The sequence below is a fragment of the Cervus elaphus genome, chromosome 1 (genome assembly GCF_910594005.1).
Source record: "Cervus elaphus chromosome 1, mCerEla1.1, whole genome shotgun sequence".
In the NCBI taxonomy this organism is placed as follows: domain Eukaryota; kingdom Metazoa; phylum Chordata; class Mammalia; order Artiodactyla; family Cervidae; genus Cervus; species Cervus elaphus.
Window position 1 is genome coordinate 64,281,741 of NC_057815.1, and position 21,992 is coordinate 64,303,732.

At 38.2% G+C, this 21,992-nt stretch overlaps 2 protein-coding genes and 1 pseudogene across 2 annotated transcripts; 2 read left to right on the plus strand and 1 right to left on the minus strand.

Annotated features, from left to right (window-relative positions):
- Positions 1-1,514: 1,514 nt before the first annotated feature.
- LOC122702333 lies at positions 1,515-2,474 on the plus strand (annotated as a pseudogene).
- A 7,188-nt stretch (positions 2,475-9,662) lies between these two features.
- LOC122703192 (olfactory receptor 51F2-like) lies at positions 9,663-10,607 on the plus strand. Its single transcript, XM_043917308.1, has one exon. It carries the CDS (start codon positions 9,663-9,665, stop codon positions 10,605-10,607), a length of 945 nt encoding a protein of 314 aa, XP_043773243.1.
- Positions 10,608-18,189: 7,582 nt separating this feature from the next.
- LOC122703252 (olfactory receptor 51F2-like) lies at positions 18,190-19,140 on the minus strand. The gene has a single exon (XM_043917432.1). The coding sequence runs from the start codon at positions 19,138-19,140 to the stop codon at positions 18,190-18,192; it is 951 nt and encodes a 316-aa protein (XP_043773367.1).
- Positions 19,141-21,992: the final 2,852 nt, after the last annotated feature.

Sequence of the window (21,992 nt, forward strand, 5' to 3'; positions counted from 1 at the left end):
TGTCCATAACCATGTACCAGTGAAGTCTTTTTAAATTGAAACTGCATAGAATAAGAAAAAAATCACGGAGATGACTAATTCAATCAGCTTAATATATTAACATTGAATAACAAGACCAAAGACACGTGGCTATTCTGAACAAAAATTGAGCAGCCTCAGATGTAAGATATGTTAGGATCTCAGTAGCCTATAAGAATAGGAATAAAATTTGAGACTGGAGACCAATAATAGCTGGGGATTAAAAATAAAAGTAGTCACAAGAGGCATCTCAAACTAAGATTTGGAGCCAAAAATGTTTCAGTCACTAAGGCAGTAAAATCATGTAGGAATAACACAGCTATAGGAGTATATTCTCCAAATTAAGTGGTTCGAGAATCATGTTTCCAATATTTATGAGTGACCAATGGAATTCCAGTCAATGACTGGGACTATGAGAAAGTCATCCAATCCTCAAGAGGCAAAGAGAAGAAAATTAAGAATATATACAGCACCACCAGATTGACTTAGTGAGGATCTTAGCAAGAGTTTGCAGTACATAAGGGGACTAGATCAGAGTTAAGTCAATATGAGAAAGGAAAAAAAACCCCATTCAGGACCTAACTTACATAACAAAAAATCTACTGGTGGAACTGGAAGTTCAAATATGTTGTTTACTTTGAGGAAGCCAGACTCTGTAAGGGTATTGTTCTGAGACTGTAGGCAAGTAAAGGGTGGCAATAATTGCAACAAGACTGGGCTGAAGAGGGAGTATCTAATACCAGGGATCTGCACACCCTGCTCTCAACCCTGGAATTTAGTACAGTTGCCTCTGAAAGGAGTAATTGCTAAAGGCAATATCACAGAGAATTATCTTTACCAGTTATGTTTCAACACAACTACAATGACAACAGACATAAAACGAAAAAAATCAAGATCAGAAATGTAACCCTAGATTAGAAATGACCCAATCAAGTCAGGGGTAAGATCCATTGACCAAGAAATAATAAATAGGATATTTCAACATATATAAAATTATTTCCTTAAAAAATTGCTTCCTAGAAAGACTATATATTTTTATATGTATGATAAAGTTCCACAAGAATGCACTAGAATTAACACAAATATTCTAGCATATGATGTATTTTTGTTAAGTAATACATCTTTCTTTTATAACCTATTATTACTTTGAGGTCTCCATTAACTTCTTGGTATTTTCAGATTATCTTGATCCAATTCTCCTTTATGTGGGGAGTACAAAGAAAGGGGGAAAAAACGCTTAGGATCAAAGTGGAAGATAGCAAAAAGTACTCTTGAGATTTTATTTAAAATGCCCTCTTCTCTGTTACAAATCAGGAGACAAGAATAATGGAGGAGACGTTCAGTACAGCAAAGAAAGAATAAAGACTAGGGAGAAAAAACATGGGGATAAGGTCCTAAGGAAAATCTCCAAAAATCATAATGAATTTACTGAATGGTGTTTTCATTTATCATTATAGGACATTTTATTTCAACACTATTATTCATCCATAGTATAAATGTCACCTTTTCCTAACATTACTTCCTCTTCTCTGATCTTTTTACTGACGGGAGTTCCAGGACTAGAAGCTGCCCATGCCTGGTTTTCCATCCCTCTCTGCTGTCTCTGCATAACTACCTTATCTGGGAATGGTGTAATTCTATTTGTCATCATCCCTGAGTCAAGTCTCCCACCGACCTGGGATTGTGTATTTCAACACTAGTCACCATGCTGGGCATATTCTGGTTCAATGCAAGATAGATCCGTTTCAATGCCTGCATTGCCTAGACATTCTTCTTTCAACTTTTGACTGTCATGGAGCCTTCAGTGCTCCTGCCAATGGCCTTTGATCGCTTCATTGCTATTTGTAACCCACTGAGATATGCTGCCATTCTGACTGATTCCAGAATTATCAAAGTATGGTTTGCCATCCTAGTCAGAGGCACAGTGATCCTAACGCCTATGGCCCTACTGCTTAAACATCTATCCTTCTGAAAAATCCATGTGCTCCATCATTCTTATTGTTTCCATCCTGATATAATCCAGCTCTCATGTTCGGACAATAAGATCAACAGTGTTTAAGGACTTAACTGTCCTCATAGTTACTGCAGGAGTGGACTCCATCTTTAGTTTTCTCTCCTGTGTCTTGATTATTAAGGCCAAGCTGAGCATTTCTTCCCCAAGGGAAAAGCATAAGGTCTTTAGGACTTGTATCTCTCTCATAGGGGCCGTTGCCATTTTTTGCATCCCTCTCCTTAGCTTGTGCTTTGTCCATAGATTTGGGGAAAAGGCACCTCCTTATGCACACACTCTTATGGCCAATGTGTATTTGCTTATTCCACAAGTGATGAATCCCATTATCTACAGTGTGAAAACCAAACAGATCATCAGGACCTTTAAAAAAGTCCTGGGATTTGAGTCCAAGGGATTTGAGTTTGACTCTAACAACTCTGCAATAAAAGCTACTCCTTATCTATGACTTCTAAAACCTAGTTTAGTTAATATCATCTCTTCTATCTGTAACTCGAAAGCAAAAAAGTAGAAGGTTGGTGGGTGGGGTGGGGATGTAGTTTGGTGGAAATTTATGTTTTTTAGTGTTTAAATTTTATTTATCTATTTATTTTAATTGACGTATAGTTGTACAATATTATATAAGTTACAGATGTATGATACAGTGATTTACAATTTTTAAAGCTTATACTCCATTTATAGTTTTTATAAAATATTGACTATATTCCCCATGCTGCACAATATATTCTTGTAGCTTATCTCATATATAATAGCTTGTATCTTTTAGTCCCCTAACCTTATATTGCCCCTCATCCCTTCCCTTTGCCCACTGGTGAACACTAGTTTGTTCTCTATATGTGTACGTCTGTTCCTCTTTTTATCATATTCACTAACTTGTTGTATTTTTAGATTCTACATTTAAGTGATATCATACAGTATTTGTCTTTCTCTCTCTGACTTATTTCATTTAGCATAACCCTCCACGTCCATCCACATTATTGCATATGATCTGATATTTTTGTTTAAAAGATCCCAAGAAATCTATTCTAAAAATTATTAAAACTAATAAATCACATCAAGAAAGTTCAATAAAATAAGATCAATATGTTAAAAATCCATTGTATTTCTATACACTAACAAAGAACAACTCAAATTTGAAATTAAAGAATAATTTCATTTATAATAGAATCAAAAAGAATAAAAATACTTGGAAATAATTTTAGCCAAGGAGGTGCAAAACTTATACATTGAAAACATTGTAGACAAAAGCACTGCTCAAAGAAATTAAAGAAGTTGGAAATAAATGAAAAGATATACAATGGTTATGGATTTAGAGACTTAATATGGCTATATTTCCCAAATTGATTCTTAAGTTGTAATGAATCCTTACTAAAATTCAAGTTTGTTTCTTTACATAAATTGACAAACTTGTCTCAAAATACATATGAAATTTTAAGGCACCCAGAATAGCAAAAAGCATAAAAAGGCAGCAAAGTTGGAAGAGTCACATTACACAATTTCAAAATGTGCTACAGTAATCAAGGTGGTAAAATACTGGCACAGGATAGACATATAGTTTAATGAAATAGAATTGAGAATATAGAAATAAAAGCTCACATTTCTTTTCAATTGATTTTTGACACAGATATGCATAAAGTTCAATGAGGAAAGAACAGTGTTAACAAATGTTTCTGCCACTCAAATGTCCCTCAACTGAAAAATGCTTATATATAACACAATAGATTTATACAATGGAACATTATTTGACAACTAGGAAGAGTGAAACTTTTACACTTACCACAAAATAGATGAATCTTGAAAATATTATGCTAATTGAAAAAAGCCAGTACCAAAAGACTACCCAGTATATGATTCAATTTATATGAAATGTCTAATGTAGGCAAATCTACAGAGACACAAAGTATTGGGTTTGACAAAAGGTTCCTTTGTTTTTTCCCATAAGATGGTTCTAGTAGTGCTTAGTCGTCTTTAACTTTATCCACAATTCTGTTAGATTGTACTTTGACAGCTATCGTATCAGCATGCATTAAAAAATACTTCTCAAAATTGGAACCTTTTGTGAACACATTTTATTATTGAAGCTGGAAGAAAAAAGGCAACATTTTTGACATACTATGTTTTATCATTTCAGAAAAGGTAAGAATACAACTGAAAAGCCAAAAAAAAAAAAAAAAAAGATTTGTGCAGCATATGAAGAAGGTACTATGACTGATCAAACACATCAAAAGGGGTTTGCAAAGTTTTGTGCTGGATATTTCTCTCTGGATGGTCCTTCGCAGTTGGTAGACCAGTTGAACTTGATAGCAATCACATTGAGACATTAATTGAGAAAAATCAAATTATACTGTGCAGGAGATAGCCAAAATACTCAAAATATCCAAATCAAACACTGACAATCATTTGCACCAGCTTGGTTATGTTAATCACTCTGATGTTGGTAAGGTCGCTTTGATGTTGCAACATGGACCCTCCCTCCTTGCTTAGGTTTACTTGTCACTTACGGCCCCACCTGCACCCAGTGCTGCAGACATACTGAATATGCTAATTAAACACTTTTGTTTTTCCTATACTCTGTTCTCCCATGTTTCCTGACATACTTGGTATTGATCTACCTGCAGGATAAGTACATGCCTTTTAATGCTCTCACCATAAATATGCCCTGTTATAATCATCAAGTGTTATGGCTGTTTCTTCACTAGGCTTTCTGCATTTAGAGGGTAGTGACTCAGTTCCATTCTCTGCATTACCAGTGCAAAACCTGGGTATGTGATAGATACTTAAAGTGCTTTATGAAATAATTAATGAAGGTTTAAAAAGAAATGTAAAGTTTTCTTAGAAATGTACAAAATCCATGCACTTGATACTGAAGGCTGATAGTTCTCACAGCTGGGAGCGGGGTTGTGTGGGGATCACCAGTGAGCCTAGGCATAGAGCAGGTGGATTGTTTTGGATGTTCTACTCACAAATTTACTTTTAACAAACTTTTACAAGGATACAAAGTCAAGGAGCTATCATACCAGTCCTTGCATAGAAATGAAAAAAAACGAGTGTAACAAATCTTTGTACAGACATAGGTTTTCAACTCTTCTGGGTATATACTAAGGCATACAAGTGCTGGATTGCATGGTATGAATATGCTTGTTTAGTTTTGTAAGAAACCACCAAGTTGTCTTCTAAAGGGGCTATACCATCCTGCATTCCCATCAGCAATGAGTGAGAGCTTCTGTTGCTTCAAATCCTCACAAGGATTTGATGTCAGGGTTAAGGAGTTTGGCATTTCTAACAGATGTGTAGTGGTATCTTATTACTGTCTTATTTTCATTTCCCTGATGACTTACAATGTGGATCATGTTTTCATATTCTTGTTAGCTGATTTACTGTCTTATAAAATTGTACAGGGGCAATATTGCCTTTGAATGAGAACTACAATCATAATCCATTCAGGATTCTCTTTGGAGGAAGGAAAAAAAGTTAGACTGAAATGAACTGCCCTCCACAGTCAGCTGTTTGGGGCAAAAGTGTTAGAAGGACACAGCTGAATGGAGTTCTTTCTTAGGAATTGATGGATTTTCTGCTGGGTAAATGGCTTTCCCAGGAAGTTCCTGGACTCCTTATAAACTCTTTCTCAGATCTGATATCTCTTTCTCAGATCTCTCATTCCTGAAAAATGTCTATGAGTTCTCCTAACAAAAGAGAACTTTAGAGATGGTTGAAGAGGGCAGGACTACTCAGGAACTATTTCCTAAGCCTTAGGACAGAGACCTTTTTGCCAGTAAGTTTCTTAGTTTGAGATCCTCTCTCTGTCTAAGACACTGCTGCTGCCTGGGATGGCTTTCAAAGGGTCAAATGACCTCCCTTTCCACACTCAAGAAGTCTTCTTTGCATGAGGTCAATGTTTCAGTGCATTGAAGTCTTTTCTAAATATATGAGGAACTGTATAATTTTCAGATCATTTATAAAGCCGAAGTTCAAAAGAAATTGGTGCATTTGGTAGTACATATTCAAGAGATTAGTATATTATATTCATATATATCAATTTAAAAACAACTGCTGTGTTGTTCAACACAGTTATTAAAATAGTGACTTCAGTCGTGAACATGTGTTCATTATTCCACATGTTTCATTAAGTTCTTTTTAAAATAAGAAGTGAAGAGAACAGAGTGAAATCAGAGAGAACACAGTTCAACTCCTGGATTTGCCATGTAGATAAATGTGAGAAAGTAACATGATTTTGCTAAGCCTTGGTTTCGTAATCTTAGTCTCAATGTTTTCACCTGTAAAAAGGACCTGATAATAGACTATGCATTTGTGAGAGTGATGGATGTGAAGCTTTGTGATGGGGCAATCTATTTATAGGGTCTTGGTGGTCTGGTTACAAGGACGCTTAGGTTTCAAGGATTCTTTAAGAATTTAAGAATTCTTGAAGAATTCACTATGGGGAAGAAAGAGACATAAATGTATTTTTCCAAGATGAGTTATTTATCATTTGCTCATTAGTTTTAGTGCAAGAACAACTAAGAGTAGTTTAAGAAACACAGAATTAAGAAAAAGAAAGCCATTCCTGCCCACATGTTTTACTAACAGAGTTCACTGAATTAGAATAGCCCTTTCATTATATCAGTGGAAAAAAAGACATCATAAGAAGCTTAGAGAATAGTGGAAAGAATGATTCAGAGAAAGAGGTAAAATGATGTAACTTGTTTGGTCCAAAGGAGACAATGAAAAATTTTCACTATTGTTAAGAAGACTAGCTTTGACACTTGAACAATCCATGAGGTCACTTAATTTATTTACTATAATTAAAGGAGCTATAACTTGAGAGCCTGCTTCTGCTATGGAACCAAACTTAGGTCCCCTTGTCTTTGTGCAGAACAGCTCCCTGTTGTGGTGCAGAAAGTATAGCATTTAGTTCAGGGCATTAAGCAAGGGGTTCTGGACAGCTTGTGTCAAACAAGCAAACTCCCATCTCTGATGGATTTCAGGAAAGCACCTTTAAGGCAAGGTGAGGGAGGGGTGTCCCAGGTTCTGTGATCAGCTGGTGTACAATACTCTAATTGGTTGGTAGTAAGGAAACAGTTTGGTGTTAGAATCATTAACATCAATCCTCCAGCTCCAATAGATCTGGGGGCAATGTGTTCATCATAATTAAGTAGTTAAGTTCTTCCATATGGTGGGGGTTTTAGCATCTGTAAAAAGAAAAGAAAAACAATTCTGGAAATGTGCACTAGATACTGTTATCTCTCAGGGTTACTTGAGATGCCACCTCTCTGGCTTGGTGTCCTAATAATATCCGCTGAGTAAAACAAAACTCTCAACTTTTCAGTTGTGAATATTTTTTAAGTTGACATTGGGGATGTAGAGATTAAGTACATGTTCTAATTCCTGCAAGTCAAATGTGAAAAAGTATGCCTTCTCTTTCAAATGAGGTCCATGGAGTTTACTTTTTTATGCATTGCCTATTAATTCAAATTTTCCACCCATTTTAAAAAAGTAAGTCCTCAAGGGGCTTCCTATATTGAACATATTTCTCTTTTTTTTCTCAAATGCTGTCTTTATTACAAGTCCTGTGACAAGTTATTCCCACTCAGTTTGAAGCTGTGCCATGTTCTTTAAGGAGCTGGCATGAAACTCATCAAACTAACTTAAACTGAGATGTTTTATTTTTTCCCCACGTAACATATAAACTATCTCCATGCACTAGGCCTAATTTCAATCCTGTTCATGGCACTTTGGCATTTTGTCAATTATTTACATGTTTCTTGAAAGGATGCATACATGAATGAGAGAAAGAATATATACACACTTTAAAATCCATGCATTCTTTCTACAGATAAAAATAGGGTGTCAGAAAACTTAGGAAAAAAACAATATAAAGGAACTTATTTAATCCTAGAGATTTCTTGATCTGGGTTGAGTATATGCTCATAACCTCAAATAGAGAAGCTGGGTCAGAGTCATCAACCACCATCCAAATGGAAATACGTCCAAATTTAATAAGACTTTCTGACGGACCATACACCCACCTCAAAACCCCTCAATTCATTTTCAGTGCCCTTTTGTTTGAAATAAATATTCTTACTAGATGATTCTGCTCCAATTATTATCTGTTAGTTTGCAATGACTTCCTTTGTTCTCATTAAAGTTAACTTAAGCCCTATTTCTTCAGGGAGAATTTCTCTTAAACAATATCAGATTCATAACTACTACTTGAACAAATGCTTTCCCAACTACACACACTATAGTCTGTATGTACTGATTGAATTATGTCTTTCTTAATATTTAATTTTTATCATTTTTATCAGTGTTGTTGTTCAGTTTCTCAGTCATGTCTCTTTGCAACCCCATGGACTGCAACACGCCAGGCTTCCCTGTCCTTCACCATTGCCCAGAGTTTGCTCAAACTCATGTCCATTGAGCTGCTGATGCTGTCTAACCATCTCATCCTCTGCTATCTCCTTCTCCTTCTGCCCTCAATCTTTCCCAGCATAAGAGTCTTTTCCAATGAGTCCGCTCTTCACATCAGGTAACCAAAGTATTTGAGCTTTAACTTTAGCATCAATCCTTCCAATGAATATTCAGGGTTGATTTCCTTTAAGATTGACTGGTTTGATCTTCTTGCTGTCCAAGCTCTTATATATTTATTTAAACAAGTAGTATTTTTTCTGTAAAATATTTTAAAATATCTTAACTATACTGCTTTTATTGGGTATGCAAACTCTTACTGGTCCTCTTAAGGAATTTTTCCTTGAAAAATGAGAAGTGAAGAAGCAGGATGGATTGGCTTTCTGTTGTCCTATATTTGTGTTCAAATGCCCTATCTGCCCATGAACACAGAATCATAGACATGGGAAATATATTACCATTATCTAGTCTAATATCCTCTTTCATATGTGTGTACCTGATGTGAAGAGCTGACTCATTGGTGAAGAGCTGCCTCATTGGTAAAGACCCTGATGCTGGGAAAGACTGAGGTCAGGAGGAGAAGGGGATGACAGAGGATGTGATGGTTGGATGGCATCACCGACTCAATGGACATGGGTTTGGGTGGACTCCGGGAGTTGGTGATGGACAGGGAGACATGGTGTGCTGCGGTCTATGGGGTTACAAAGAGCTGGACACGACTGAGCAACTGAACTGAACTGAACTGAATGGATATATTTAGGGCTTCCCAGGTGGCTATTGGTAAAGAAACTGCCTGCCAATGCAGGAGATGCAGGTTCCATCCCTGGGTCAGAAATGGCAACCCACTCCAATGTTCTTGCCTGGAGAATCCCATGGACAGAGGAGCCTGGTAGGCTACAATCTATAGGGTCACAAGAGTCGGGTACAGCTGAAGCAACAGCATGCACACAAGCATGGATATATTTAATATACTGAAGTCTAGAAGTAACAAATGAGAATCTTGCTAAAACCCATGTGCTCTGGATTTAGTCCTCTGTCTCTTCCACTAAGTCATCAATACAACTCTGAATCTAATAAAAGAATAAATAGTAAGGCACTTGCCTTTAAAAACAAGACAAGGTTCACTAGTGATTCAAAATTGTAAGATTTGTAGAAGAAAATGAAATCATTTTTCTTCCCTGTTTTTGCAGGACATGCTCCTTTTCCTCAGGGAACTCTGCTTCCTTCACTCATCATGCCATCCTTCAATCAGAGCATTTTTCACCCTACAGTCTTCTTTCTTACTGGCATCCCTGGTTTTGAAACCTACCATGCCTGGATCTTCATCCCATTCTGTTGTCTCTATGTCATTGCCATCTCGGGGAATGGCATGATCTTGTTCGTCATCATCACTGAGTCAAGCCTTCATGAACCCATGTACTATTTCCTCTCCATGTTATCCTTCACGGACCTAGGACTATGCCTTTCCACATTGGTCACCATGGTGGGTATTTTCTGGTTCAACACTCGAGAAATCAGTTTTGACGCCTGCATTGGCCAAATGTTCTTTATCCATGGTTTCACATTAATGGAGTCCTCGGTACTCCTTGCAATGGCCTTTGACGGCTATATTGCCATCTGTAATCCACTGAGATATGTCACAATCTTAACCAATTCAAGGATCATCAAAGTGGGCTTTACAATTGTTGTTAGGGGGACAACAGTTGTAGTGCCTTTACTCCTGCTCCTTAAGCGTCTGTCCTTCTGTGGAAGTCATATTCTGCACCATTCATATTGTTTCCACCCTGATGTGATGAAGCTTTCATGCACAGACACCAAAATCAACAGTGCATTTGGTCTGGACATTGTCATCTCTACTGCTGCCTTGGACTCTGTCTTGATCCTCCTCTCCTATGTCCTGATCATCCATTCCGTGCTCAGCATTGCCTCCCCAGAGGAGTGGAAAAAGGCCTTTGGAACGTGTGTATCCCACACAAGTGCCGTTGCCATCTTCTACATCCCCATGATCAGCTTGTCACTGGTACATAGATTTGGGAAGCACGCCCCTCCCCTTGTACATACTCTCATTGCCAACATTTATCTGCTCATCCCTCCTGTAATGAATCCCATAATCTACAGTGTGAAGACAAAGCAAATTCGCAAGGCCATGGTCAAAATATTTCTTTCCAAGCAAATTTAGGACATTTTTCAGTGTATTCTTTCTTTACATTGTCCTGATTACTTTGATCATTCACTAATGTGAGTTACCGCTATATATTGAAATATATTTACACATGCTTCCATTCTTCTGATGATCCAGTAACATACAATTTGAAGAGTTCTAGACTGAATTCTTTAAGAACAGGGAGTATGTCTTATGTATATGTAAGCCTCTCACAAATTCTGTACCTGACACAGAATAATGATAGTTAAAGTATGTCTGCAAAAGGAAAAATTAACTCATAAACTGGAGTCCAAACAGTCTCACCACCTCTAGTGCATGCAGTTATCAAGGCATGTATGATATAATTATGATCAGTAGCAAAGTCTAGGTTTCAGTAATTCTTAGTTATTGGAAATTCTTACTATTTCCCCAAATAGATTATTCATGGCTGAGAATCATGAATAAGCACAATAAACTAGAAGAAATGTGAATTAAAGGGTAGTTTTTTTTATTCTTAAAAGAGTTCCTCAGAACTTTTGGTAAACTTTTCAACATTTTGAGTATCTAATGTCTAGTGATTCATCTTCTAAATATGTGTCTAATGGGGGCGAGTGGTAAGAATGCAATGATATATTGTCATATTCAACACATCATTGTATATTGCAAAGATAATTTAGAAACTATTTAAATGCTTATTTGAGAATACTGGTAAAGTAATATATGAACTATCATCCAACAAGTTAAATACTAATATAGATATGAATAATAAATTAAGAGAAAAGGTAGATTGGTATACAGTGTACTTATCACTGTTGTGTGTATATTTCTTGTGAACATACACAAAAATGTATACATACGTGTATATAACACATTTGATATGGAAACATATGTTCCAAATATCAATTAATTACATTTGATTTGTATTTTTTCCTTTCTCATAACTTAAAAATGCTCATTAACGAGGTTTTTGTTGTTGCTGTTTTTTAACTTCAGACAACAAAATAATATCCGTTTAACAGCTATCTAAAAATACAACAACTCGTTTGTTCTTCATCTTCCATAGACTCTTCGTTCCCATGAGTCCTCACACTTAGTCTTCATACTACCCACTGGATACCTTTAGAATATGACATCCACTTTCCTTTAACATCCTTCACTGTTCTCAATGTGGTCCAGCACCAGGTCATCAAAACCACTTGAAATTCTTTTAGAAGTTCAGATTCCTCAACTCCACTGCAGAACGACTTAATCAGACACTCATCAGCACAAGAATTTGCATTTTAACAAGCTACATTATATAATATCACACATATTAATGTAACACTCTTGTAAGACATTTTTACTTCTGGATAACACCATGAATAACCCTAACTCTTGTCCATCATCTTAGATCATTTTGCTCTCTCTGTCTACATTATCCACATGCTATTATTGATTTTCGAAATTTTAAAAATATGTTCATTTTATTTCTTGCTGGTATTGCTTTCTTTCCTTCATCCAGGTGCCATTAAGAAATCTTTTTGTTGTAGGTAGTGAGGCTTCTCTTCCCTCACTGATTTGAAATTAATTTTTCTCCCAGATTTACTGAGAAATAATTGACACACAGCACAGTGTAAGTTTAACATCTACATTGAAAATATAGCTTACATACATTATTAAATGCTTAGCATAATAAATTTAGTGTACAACATCATGTCATAAAGATGAAACAATAAATAAATAGAAAAAAATGTTTCCCTTGTAATGAGAACTCAGAATTTACTCTTAATAATTTTCATAGATAAGTTACAGAAAGTGAAGTTGCTCAGTCGTGTCCAACTCTTTGCGACCCCACGGGCTGTAGCCTACTAGGCTCCTCCATCCATGGGATTTTCCAGGCAAGAGCACTGGCGTGGACTGCCATTTCCTTCTCCAGGGGATCTTTTCAACCCAGGGATCAAACCCAGGTCTCCTGTACTGCAGACAGACGCTTTACCATCTGAGGCACCAGGGAAGCAACTTACAGCAAGGTTAATTATATTTATCATGTTGTATTTGTTAATCTTCTAAGTGGAAGTTTATATTTTGACTATTTTCAACCAATTCCCCCTTTCCCCATCCCCATGTATGGTAGCCACAAATATGATTTTTTTTTCTAAGTGTTTGTTTTTGAAGTAGAATTTATGTTTAACATTGTTAGTTCCTGTTACACAGCATAGTGATTTGATATTTCCATAAATTTCAATGTAATCACTGTAAGTCTAGTTACCATCTGTCACTATACAAAGATACTACATAATTATTGACTATATTCCCTATGCTGTACATTTCACACCTGTGACTCATGCATTTTACATATGAATTCGCCCTCACCAGTTTCTTAATCTTCCTCTTCTGTTTCTCTCTTTCCCTGACTGTCAAACTGCCTCCCTCTAACAATCACTTCTTGTTCTCTGTATCTGAATCTGTTTCACTGTAGCTGTTCATTTGTATTGTTTTTTAGATCCACATGTAAATGAAGCCATAATGTATTTGTCTTTCTCTATCTGACTTGTTTTACTTAGCATAAGATCCTCTGGGTCCATCCAGGTGTTAAAAATGGAAAGGTTTTATTGTTTATGGCTGAATAACATTTAGTTATATATATTACATCTCTATCCACTCAAATATTGATGGGCACTTAGGTTGCTTTCATATCTTGGCTATTATTCACAATGCTGTAGTAAACATAGGAGTGCATGAATCTACTCAAATTAGTCTTTCGTTTTCTGTGGATAAACACTGAGGGATAGAATTCCTGGATCATATGGTAATTCTATTTTTAATTAGAAAAATTAACCTCTTGTTTTTCCGTAGTGGCTGCACCAATTTACATCCACCAACAGTGCATGAGGGTTCCCTTTTCTCCACATTCTCTCCAACACTTGCTATTTTTTGTCTTTTTGATAAAAGCCATTTTGACAATTGTGAGTGAAAGTAAAGTGAAAGTCATTTAGGCATGTCTGACTCTCGCAACCCCATGGACTGTAACCCATCAGGTGCCTCTGTCCATGGATTCTCCAGGCAAGAGTACTAGAGTGGATTGTCATTTGCTTCTCCAGAGGATTTTCCTGACCCAGGGATCAAACCTGTGATTACTACATTAGCAGGCAGATTCTCTACCTGCCAATGTAAAGAAGGAAAGCCCACAATATGTACAGGAGCATGTTGAAGGGTAAACGGAGGCTGCTCTAAGCACTGTTTCAAATTCTGAGGTGCTGGACTGCAGAACTCCATCAAATATCCAATGATTTTACTTCTGCCTCTTTCACCCTAACCTGACCCTCTTTGTGCCAAATTTTAGGCCAAGGAGAAATTTGCTTAAATGTAAAAGAATGAATAAGGATGTTTCTGCCACTGAGGCAGGTCTGCACTTTAACTTTTTGGCAGCACCTAGGATGAATAGGGAGAAGGCAATGGCAACCCACTCCAGTACTCTTGCCTGGAAAATCCCATGGACAGAGGTTGCAGTCCATGGGGTCGCTAAGAGTCGGACACGACTGTGCGACTTCACTTTCACTTTTCATTTTCATGCATTAGAGAAGGAAATGGCAACCCACTCCAGTACCCTTGCCTGGAGAATCCCAGGGATGGGGGTGCCTGGTGGGCTGCTGTCTAGGGGTTGCACAGAGTTGAAGACAACTGAAGTGACTTAGCAGCAGCAGCAGGATGAATAGAGAACCCCAGATGAAGAACAAATAGTGTATTGCACTCCCCATGACAAGATATGTCATCATATCCATAGATATACTGATGGCAGTGTCTATAGAAAGCAGAAACAATAACCAGAAAATCTTAGATATATAGAAGATCACACAGTGAAGAATTTCTAAACACATTATTTCAGAGCAGCCCTAAATTGATAAGAAAAAGACACATGCATGCACACACACACACACACACATTTTAACATTAGAATTAAGTAATAGAATATAAATCCAGATACTTTTTGAGGTATCCCTATATCTGAGCTATACATGTACCATATCTAAGTGTACCTTCACTTATGTCCCAGAAATATAAATGTGTAGGTGGGGGTAACATGGGAAAGCAGAGCTGCTGATAACTGTCTTTACATGTCAGGGCAAGGTCGGACCAGAGTCAGATTCCTTAACCAGTTATAGTCCTTAGGCCTGTAAATATAGAGAACTCTGACCTTCACTCAGAAGGAAAATAGCTAACCAAATAAATTAACCCTTTAACAGGAAATACATACAAATGTCTGAGGATCCTCTGAGTATTGAAGAAAATTTCAGAGTCAGTGAGGCAGCACCTAATAATGTGTGGAGAGAGGTAGGGAGAGAAGGAGTCAGTGTAAATGCCTCCAGAACCCATGGGGGACTACTAAACGTTGGTATCCTTCTTGGGTTTGGAGAGCAAAACACAACATTTTTACCTTACTGAGCAAGAAATGTCCTAGCAGACTCCAGAACACTGGGCCATCAAGAGTTTTACAGATATGGAAGGACTCTGCATGTGTGAAGGCTTGCCAGCTATGCTCTAGAGTACATGTGTTGCTAGCTGTTTCTTGTCCATCCCACATGCTTAGTATGATTTCATTACATCAATGTAATGGACCAGTGTGAGGCTTTGTGGGATGTCCTACTATTCCAGGTCTCTTTGAACTATATTAGGACAGAGCGCCAGAAAGATGATGTAGCCTTGGGTCAAGACTATGACTATGAGTAGGATAGTAGAATAGGAATTTTCTACAGTATTCTTTCCAAAGAACACTGGTTTTGATAACCACCCACAGATAAAGAGTACCTTTGTGGGAGTCTGGGAGTTCTGGGAAGAAGTCTCAGCAAAAACATCCAGGAATAGACCCACTGAAGAAGAAAAAAACATATTCAATTTACCTGCATCATGCTACCTGAAGGCAGCGTAACTCCACTGAGATATGAGTGCCAAGAGAGGTCACCTCTTCCATGGGGAAAATGAGAGGGTAGTGAGGGGGCACCTCCCCCATCAGTAAAGGATGCTTCAAAAGAGTCCTATGTCTTTTTCAACTGCTCCACAACCCCCAGAATACTAAGGTGATCTGCATGACTCAGGGATATGGAGAGCTGGGATCACAGCAGTCAGGGATTGAAACTCACAGAGGGGATTCAGATGCTATTAACCACCTTGCAGACTCTATTAAGAAGCCTGCCCAAAAGCCACTGGGGGCACCTCACTTCAACCCCCATCTGACCTATGGGCCCTCCCCAATGCTCACATGCCTTACCATATGTTCTCCATAGACAATTCACTCTGTGTGTTCCACAGTGTGTTCACAGGTGGAGAGTGCAAGCTTTTACAGATGGCCAGTGAGCACACACAGAGAACCAGCTGGACTAGGCAGAATCAAAAGAAAGCACATGACGTTGAACTAATAGCACACTATAGGGAAAGCAAATGGGAGTCTAGCAGCAGTCAGTCTGGCTCTGCAGGGTGGAGAGAAGACATACATTCTAAAGAATTGTCCCACCGCCAAGAGGAAACAAGATGTGTGAGCCGTCACATCTACACAAAAGATCTGTGAAATCCTTAGAATCCCTGGCAGGACTGACAGGTAATTTTCTTAAGGCTTATTTTATGACCTAACATATGAACTATCCTGGTAGAATTTACTCCTGTGCTTGAGAAGAATATGTATTCTACCTCTGTTGTCTAGAATCTTCTGCATATGTCAGTTAGGTCCGTTTAATCTAAAGAACAGTTCACATTCCATGTTTCCTGGAAATGATCAATTAGCAGCATTGCAGAAGACTGTATGTAGAAATGTTTGGTGAAGTGTGGAAGCACTTGTCTGTCTATAGCTACTGGATACTGATGTTATTATCAATAGTCCTGATTAGAGCAACTAAGAAAACTCGTGTAATGGCCCCATCAAACTTAAATTTTGTTACATGCACATTACCACACTGGGCTGTATATGAAGATATTGTATCTCAGCTCTGTGAAGTACCATTTTCTATGCTCTGAAGCTGCTAAGAAGACAGAAAATAAATAATCATGATCATTGTTTGACAGCTGGGTTCCCTGCTATACTGGAAGGACAAGGACATTGTTGCCTTGCTGTTCCTGCCAATGCTTGGACAGCAATGCTGGCTAGTATTGGATCCACTTTCCAATTTCAATTATTTCCACACACCTGACACCAATATCAGTGGGCTCCTTTCCAGGGACCTGAGTCCCAGTTCTCTGAGAGGTCCTCTTCTGGGCTCCTGATGCATAAGTTCCACCTACAAAGTGCCCACCCACAGAGGTTTGGGTTTTGGCTCCCTGTGGTCTGTCCTGTGAACTTCTGAGGTACTAACCCAGCAAGGGCAGCACCCTCTCATTACAGGTCTGAGAGTCAGCTCTGAGGAGACCCTCCACCAGGCTTCTAGATTTTCATAACTGCAAACTCTTCTTTTTGCTTACATACACTTAAAGGCAGAAGTGACATCCTGCAGTTATTATCTCTGTATTACCTTTGTGTCATTGCAGTTCTCTAATCCTGTGTATCCAGTTCCTTGAATTAAATAACCCCAGTGTTAACTGCTGGTATGATTTCCATTTTCCTATCTAGAGCAAAACTAGCATACCCACTTCAAGTCTTCTTGACAAGAGAATTCAAATATAGCAACATAAATCAAGCCAAATTAAACTGTCTGCATTTGGTTCCTGATAAACTTGGGACTATAAAGAAAATTGCTTTATTTCTAGATGATGTTTGCTAACCAACACAAATTTATTAAGCATCAAGTATGACGTCAGTACTTCTGAATAAACTGTACAGTTTGGAGGTGATCTGAGGAGAGTTCTTTTCATAGAATGATTGTGTCATAAATCTTTCCTGAAGAGCTAAGTAAAGGTAATAATATTTGACAAAAAAATTTAAATGACTGACAAAGCAGTAAAAAATGTATGGATGATGATAATAGCTATCATATTAAAGGTCAGGGAAGCCATAGACATACAGAAAAGTAAACATATTTAGAACAATTCTATAGTCATGGGCAATGCCAGTTTGTATGTGCCAGATTTAGGTGATAAAATTTGGTAACTTATAATTGTTAATATACTTTTTATTCCAATCTTTGTCTAAAAAATCAAAAACAAAAACTAATTCCATATGTGAAATCAAAACTGGATCATGGGATCTTGGTAATTATAAATCTTTCATCTTGAGTGAAGAAAAATTAATAAAATTGGGATTATCTGAGGAAAATAGTAACAGGGATTTTCCAGCTTAAATTTATCTTTTTTATCTGAGGGTCTTCTTACTTCAAGATAAAATGATATTTTTTATTCTTTCATCCCAAGCATGAGCCTCAAGATTTTTGCTTCTATAAATGGCATTTTACTCATCTTTATGATGCCCTTGGGCTTTCCTGGTAGCTCAGCTGATAAAGAATCTGCCTGCAATGCAGGAGACCCCAGTTCAATTCCTGGGTCAGGAAGATCCCCTTGAGAAGGGAATGGCTACCCACTCCAGTATTCTGGCTTGGAGAATTCCATGGACAGAGGAGCCTTGCAGGCTACAGTTCATGGGATCACAAACAGTCGGACACGACTGAGTGACTTTCACTTCTTATGATGCCCAGGACTAGAAAAAAGTTGAGAAGCACACCTACTTCTTTGTTGCAGTGGTATGGAGAACTTTTAGCACAGTTCTGCGTATCTGTTTGGTCTTCACACTGTAGATGATGGGGTTCATTACAGGGGGGATCAACAGGTAGGCATTTGCAATCAGAGTATGTACATATGGTGGGGCCCCTTTCCCAAATCTGTGAACAAAAGACAGGCTGATCAACGGAACATAGAATACAGCAACAGCACCAATATGAGAGAGGCATGTGCTGAAGGCTTTCTTCCTCTCTTCTGAGGATGTGATGCTGAAGACAGTCTTGATAATCAAAAGATAAGACAGGATAATGAAGACTGAGTCCACCCCAGCAGTGGTGATCAGGGCTGTCAGACCAACCGCACTATTGACCCTGGTGTCTGTGCATGAGAGCTTCATCACATCAGGGTGGAAGCAATAGAAGTGGTGGAGCACGTGGCTGTGGCAATAGGACAAGCGCTTAAGAAGCACCACCATAGGAGTCAGTATTAGGGTACCCCTGGTGACGATTGCTACTCCAATCTGTGCTATTTTAAGATCAGTTAAGATACTGGCATATCTAAGAGGATTAGAGATAGCCACAAATCGATCAAAGGCCATGGCCAACAACACTGAAGATTCCATGACAGTGAAAAGTTGAATGAAAAACATTTGTGACAAGCAGGCATTAAAGCTGATCTCCCTGGCATTGAACCGGAAGATATCCAGCATGGTGACCAGAGTGGATACAGACAGGTCAAGGTCAGTGGTGGAAAGCATGGACAGGAAATAATACATGGGCTCGTGGAGGCTGGGCTGAGTGACGATGGCAAAGAGAACCAGGCTGTTTCCTGAGAGAGCAGTTGCGTACAGAAAGCAGAAGGGAATGGAGATCCAGGTGTGGAAGTCTTCCAGCCCGGGAACACCAGTCAAAAAGAAAACGACAGAAGAGGATGTGGTATTTTTGAAAGTTGACATGTTGAACTCAAGCTGACGTATCTTAATCTGAGTGTTCTGCAATGATAAATTGTATTCATTCACTTACTATGCATTCACATAAAATTATTTCACCAAGTAAACATTTATAAAAGACAGTTGTTGTTCAGCTGCTCAGTCATGTCCGACACCGCAATGTCATGGACTGCAGCATGCCAGGCTTCCCTCTCCTTTACTATCTCCCAGAGTTTGCTCAAACTCAAGTCCATTGAGTCAATGATGCCATCCAGCCATCTCATTTTCTGTCACCACCTTCTCATCCTGCCTTCAATCTTTCCCAGCATCAGGGTTATTTCCAATGAGTTGGTTATTTGCATCAGGTGGCCAAAGTATTGGAGCTTCAGCATCAGACCTTCCAAAGAATATTCAGGGTTGATTTCCTTTAGGATTGACTGGTTTAACCTCCTTGTTGCTTTTTAATACGCTATCTAGGTTTGTCATAGCTTTTCTTCCAAGGAGCAAGCGTCTTTTAATTTTGTGGCTGCAGTCACTGTCCACAGTGATTTTGGAGCCAGAAAAAATAAACTTGCCCATGTTTCTATTTTTCCCTATCTATTTGCCATGAAGTGATGGAACCAGATGCCTTGAACTTAGTTTTTTGAATGCTGTATTTTAAGCCAGTTTTTTCACTCTCCTCTTTCACCTTCATCAGGAAGCTCTTTAGTTCCTCTTTACTTTCTGCCATTAGAGTGGTATCATCTGCATATCTGAGACTGTTGATATTTCTCCTGGCAATCTTGATTCCAGCCTGTGACTTATCCAGTGCAGTATTTCGATGATGTACTCTGCATATAAGTTAAATAAGAAGAGTGACTATATACAGCCTTGGTGTACTCCTTTCCCAATTTTGAACCAGTCTGTTGTTCCATGTCTGGTTCTAAGTGTTGTTTCTTGTCCTGCATACAGATTTCTCAAGAGGCAGGTCAGGCGGTCTGGTGTTTCCATCTCTTTAAGAATTTTCCACAATTTATTGTTATCCACAGACTCAAAAGCTTTAGCATTGTCAATGAAGCAGAAGTAGTTGTTTTTTCTGAAATTCCTTTTTTTTTTTTTCTATGATCCAAAGGGCATTGGCAATTTGATCTCTGGTTCCTCTGCCTTTTCTAAATCCAGCTTGTACATCTGAAATTTCTCAGTCCGTGTACTTTGAAGCATAACTTGAAGCATTTTGAGCATTACCTTGCTAGCATGTGAGATGAGTGAAGTTGTACGGTAGTTTGAACAGTCTTTGACACTGCCTTTCTTTGGAACTGGAATGAAAACTGGCCCTTTCCAGGCTTGTGGCCATTGCTGAGTTTTCCAAATTTGCTGGCATATTGAGTGTAGCTCTTTCACAGCATCATCTTTTATGATTTGAAATAGCTCAGTTGGAGTTGCATCACCTCCAGTAGCTTTGTTCATAGTAATGCTTCCTAAGGCCCACTTGACTTCACACTACAGGATGTCTGACTCTAGATAAGGGACCACACTATAGTTATTATCTGGGTCATTAGGACTTTCTTTTTTTTTTTTTTTTTTTTTTTTAGGACTTTCTTGTTTAGTTCTTCTGTTTATTTTTGCCAGTTCTGCTTAATCTCCCCTGCTTCTGTTAGGTCCTTGCCATTTTAGTCATTAATTATGCTCATCTTTGATGAGATGTTCCCTTAGTGTCTCCAATTTTCTTGAAGAGATCTCTAGTAATTCCCATTCTATTATTTTCCTCTATTTCTTTTCAGTATTCCCTTAAGAAGACTTTCTTATCTCTCCTTTGCTGTTCTCTGGAACTCTGCTTTCACTTGGGTTTATCTTCCCCTTTCTCCTGTGCTATTCTCTTCTGTATTATTTCTAAGCCCTCCTCAGACAACTATTTTGCTTTTTTGCATTTCTTTTTCTTGAGGATGGTTTTGATCACTGCCTCTTATACAATGTTAGGAACATTTGTTCATAGTTCTTCAGGCACTCTGTCTATCAAAACCAATCCCTTGAATCTATTTGTCACTTCAACTTTATAATCATAGGGATTTGATTTTGGTCATACCTTCATAAAGAAGAGTAGCTAAAGGCAAAGGAGAAAAGGAAAGATATACCTATTTGAATGCAGAGTCACCCTGCTTATTTAACTTATATGCAGAGTACATCATGTGAAATGCTGGGTTGGATGAAGCACAAGCTGGAATCAAGATTGCTGGGAGAAATATCAATAACCTCAGATACACAGATGACACCACCCTTATGGCAGAAAGCAAAGAAGAACTAAAGAGCCTCTTGGTGAAAGTGAAAGAGGAGAGTGGAAAAAATTGGCTTAAAATTCAATATCCAGAAAACTAAGATCATGCATCTTGCCCCATCACTTCATGGCAAATAGACAGAGAAAAATGGAAACAGTGAGAGACTTTATTTTGGGGGGCCCCAAAATCACTGCAGATGGTGACTGCAGCCATGAAATTAAAAGACGCTTGCTCCTTGGAAGAAAAGCTATGACCAACCTAGACCACATATTAAAAAGCAGAGACATTACTTTACCAACAAAGGTCCATCTAGTCAAAGTTATGGTTTTTCCAGTAGTCAGGTATGGATGTGAGAGTTGGACTATAAGAAAGCTGAGTACCAAAGAACTGATGCTTTTGAACTGTGTTGTTGGAGAAGATTCTTGAGAGTCCCTTGGACTGCAAGGAGATCAAACCAGTCAATCGTAAAGGAAATCAGTCCTGAATATTCATTGGAAGGACTAATGCTCTAGCTAAAACTCCAATACTCTGGATACCTGATGCCAGAACTGACTCATTAGAAAAGACCCTGATGCTGGGAAAGATTGAAGGCAGGAGGAGAAGGGGACAACAGAGGATGAGATGGTT

Excerpts from the sequence above, each read along its gene's own strand:
- LOC122703192 (XM_043917308.1), top strand. The coding sequence starts at position 9,663 with ATGCCATCCTTCAATCAGAGCATTTTTCACCCTACAGTCTTCTTTCTT.
- LOC122703252 (XM_043917432.1), bottom strand. The coding sequence starts at position 19,140 with ATGTCAACTTTCAAAAATACCACATCCTCTTCTGTCGTTTTCTTTTTG.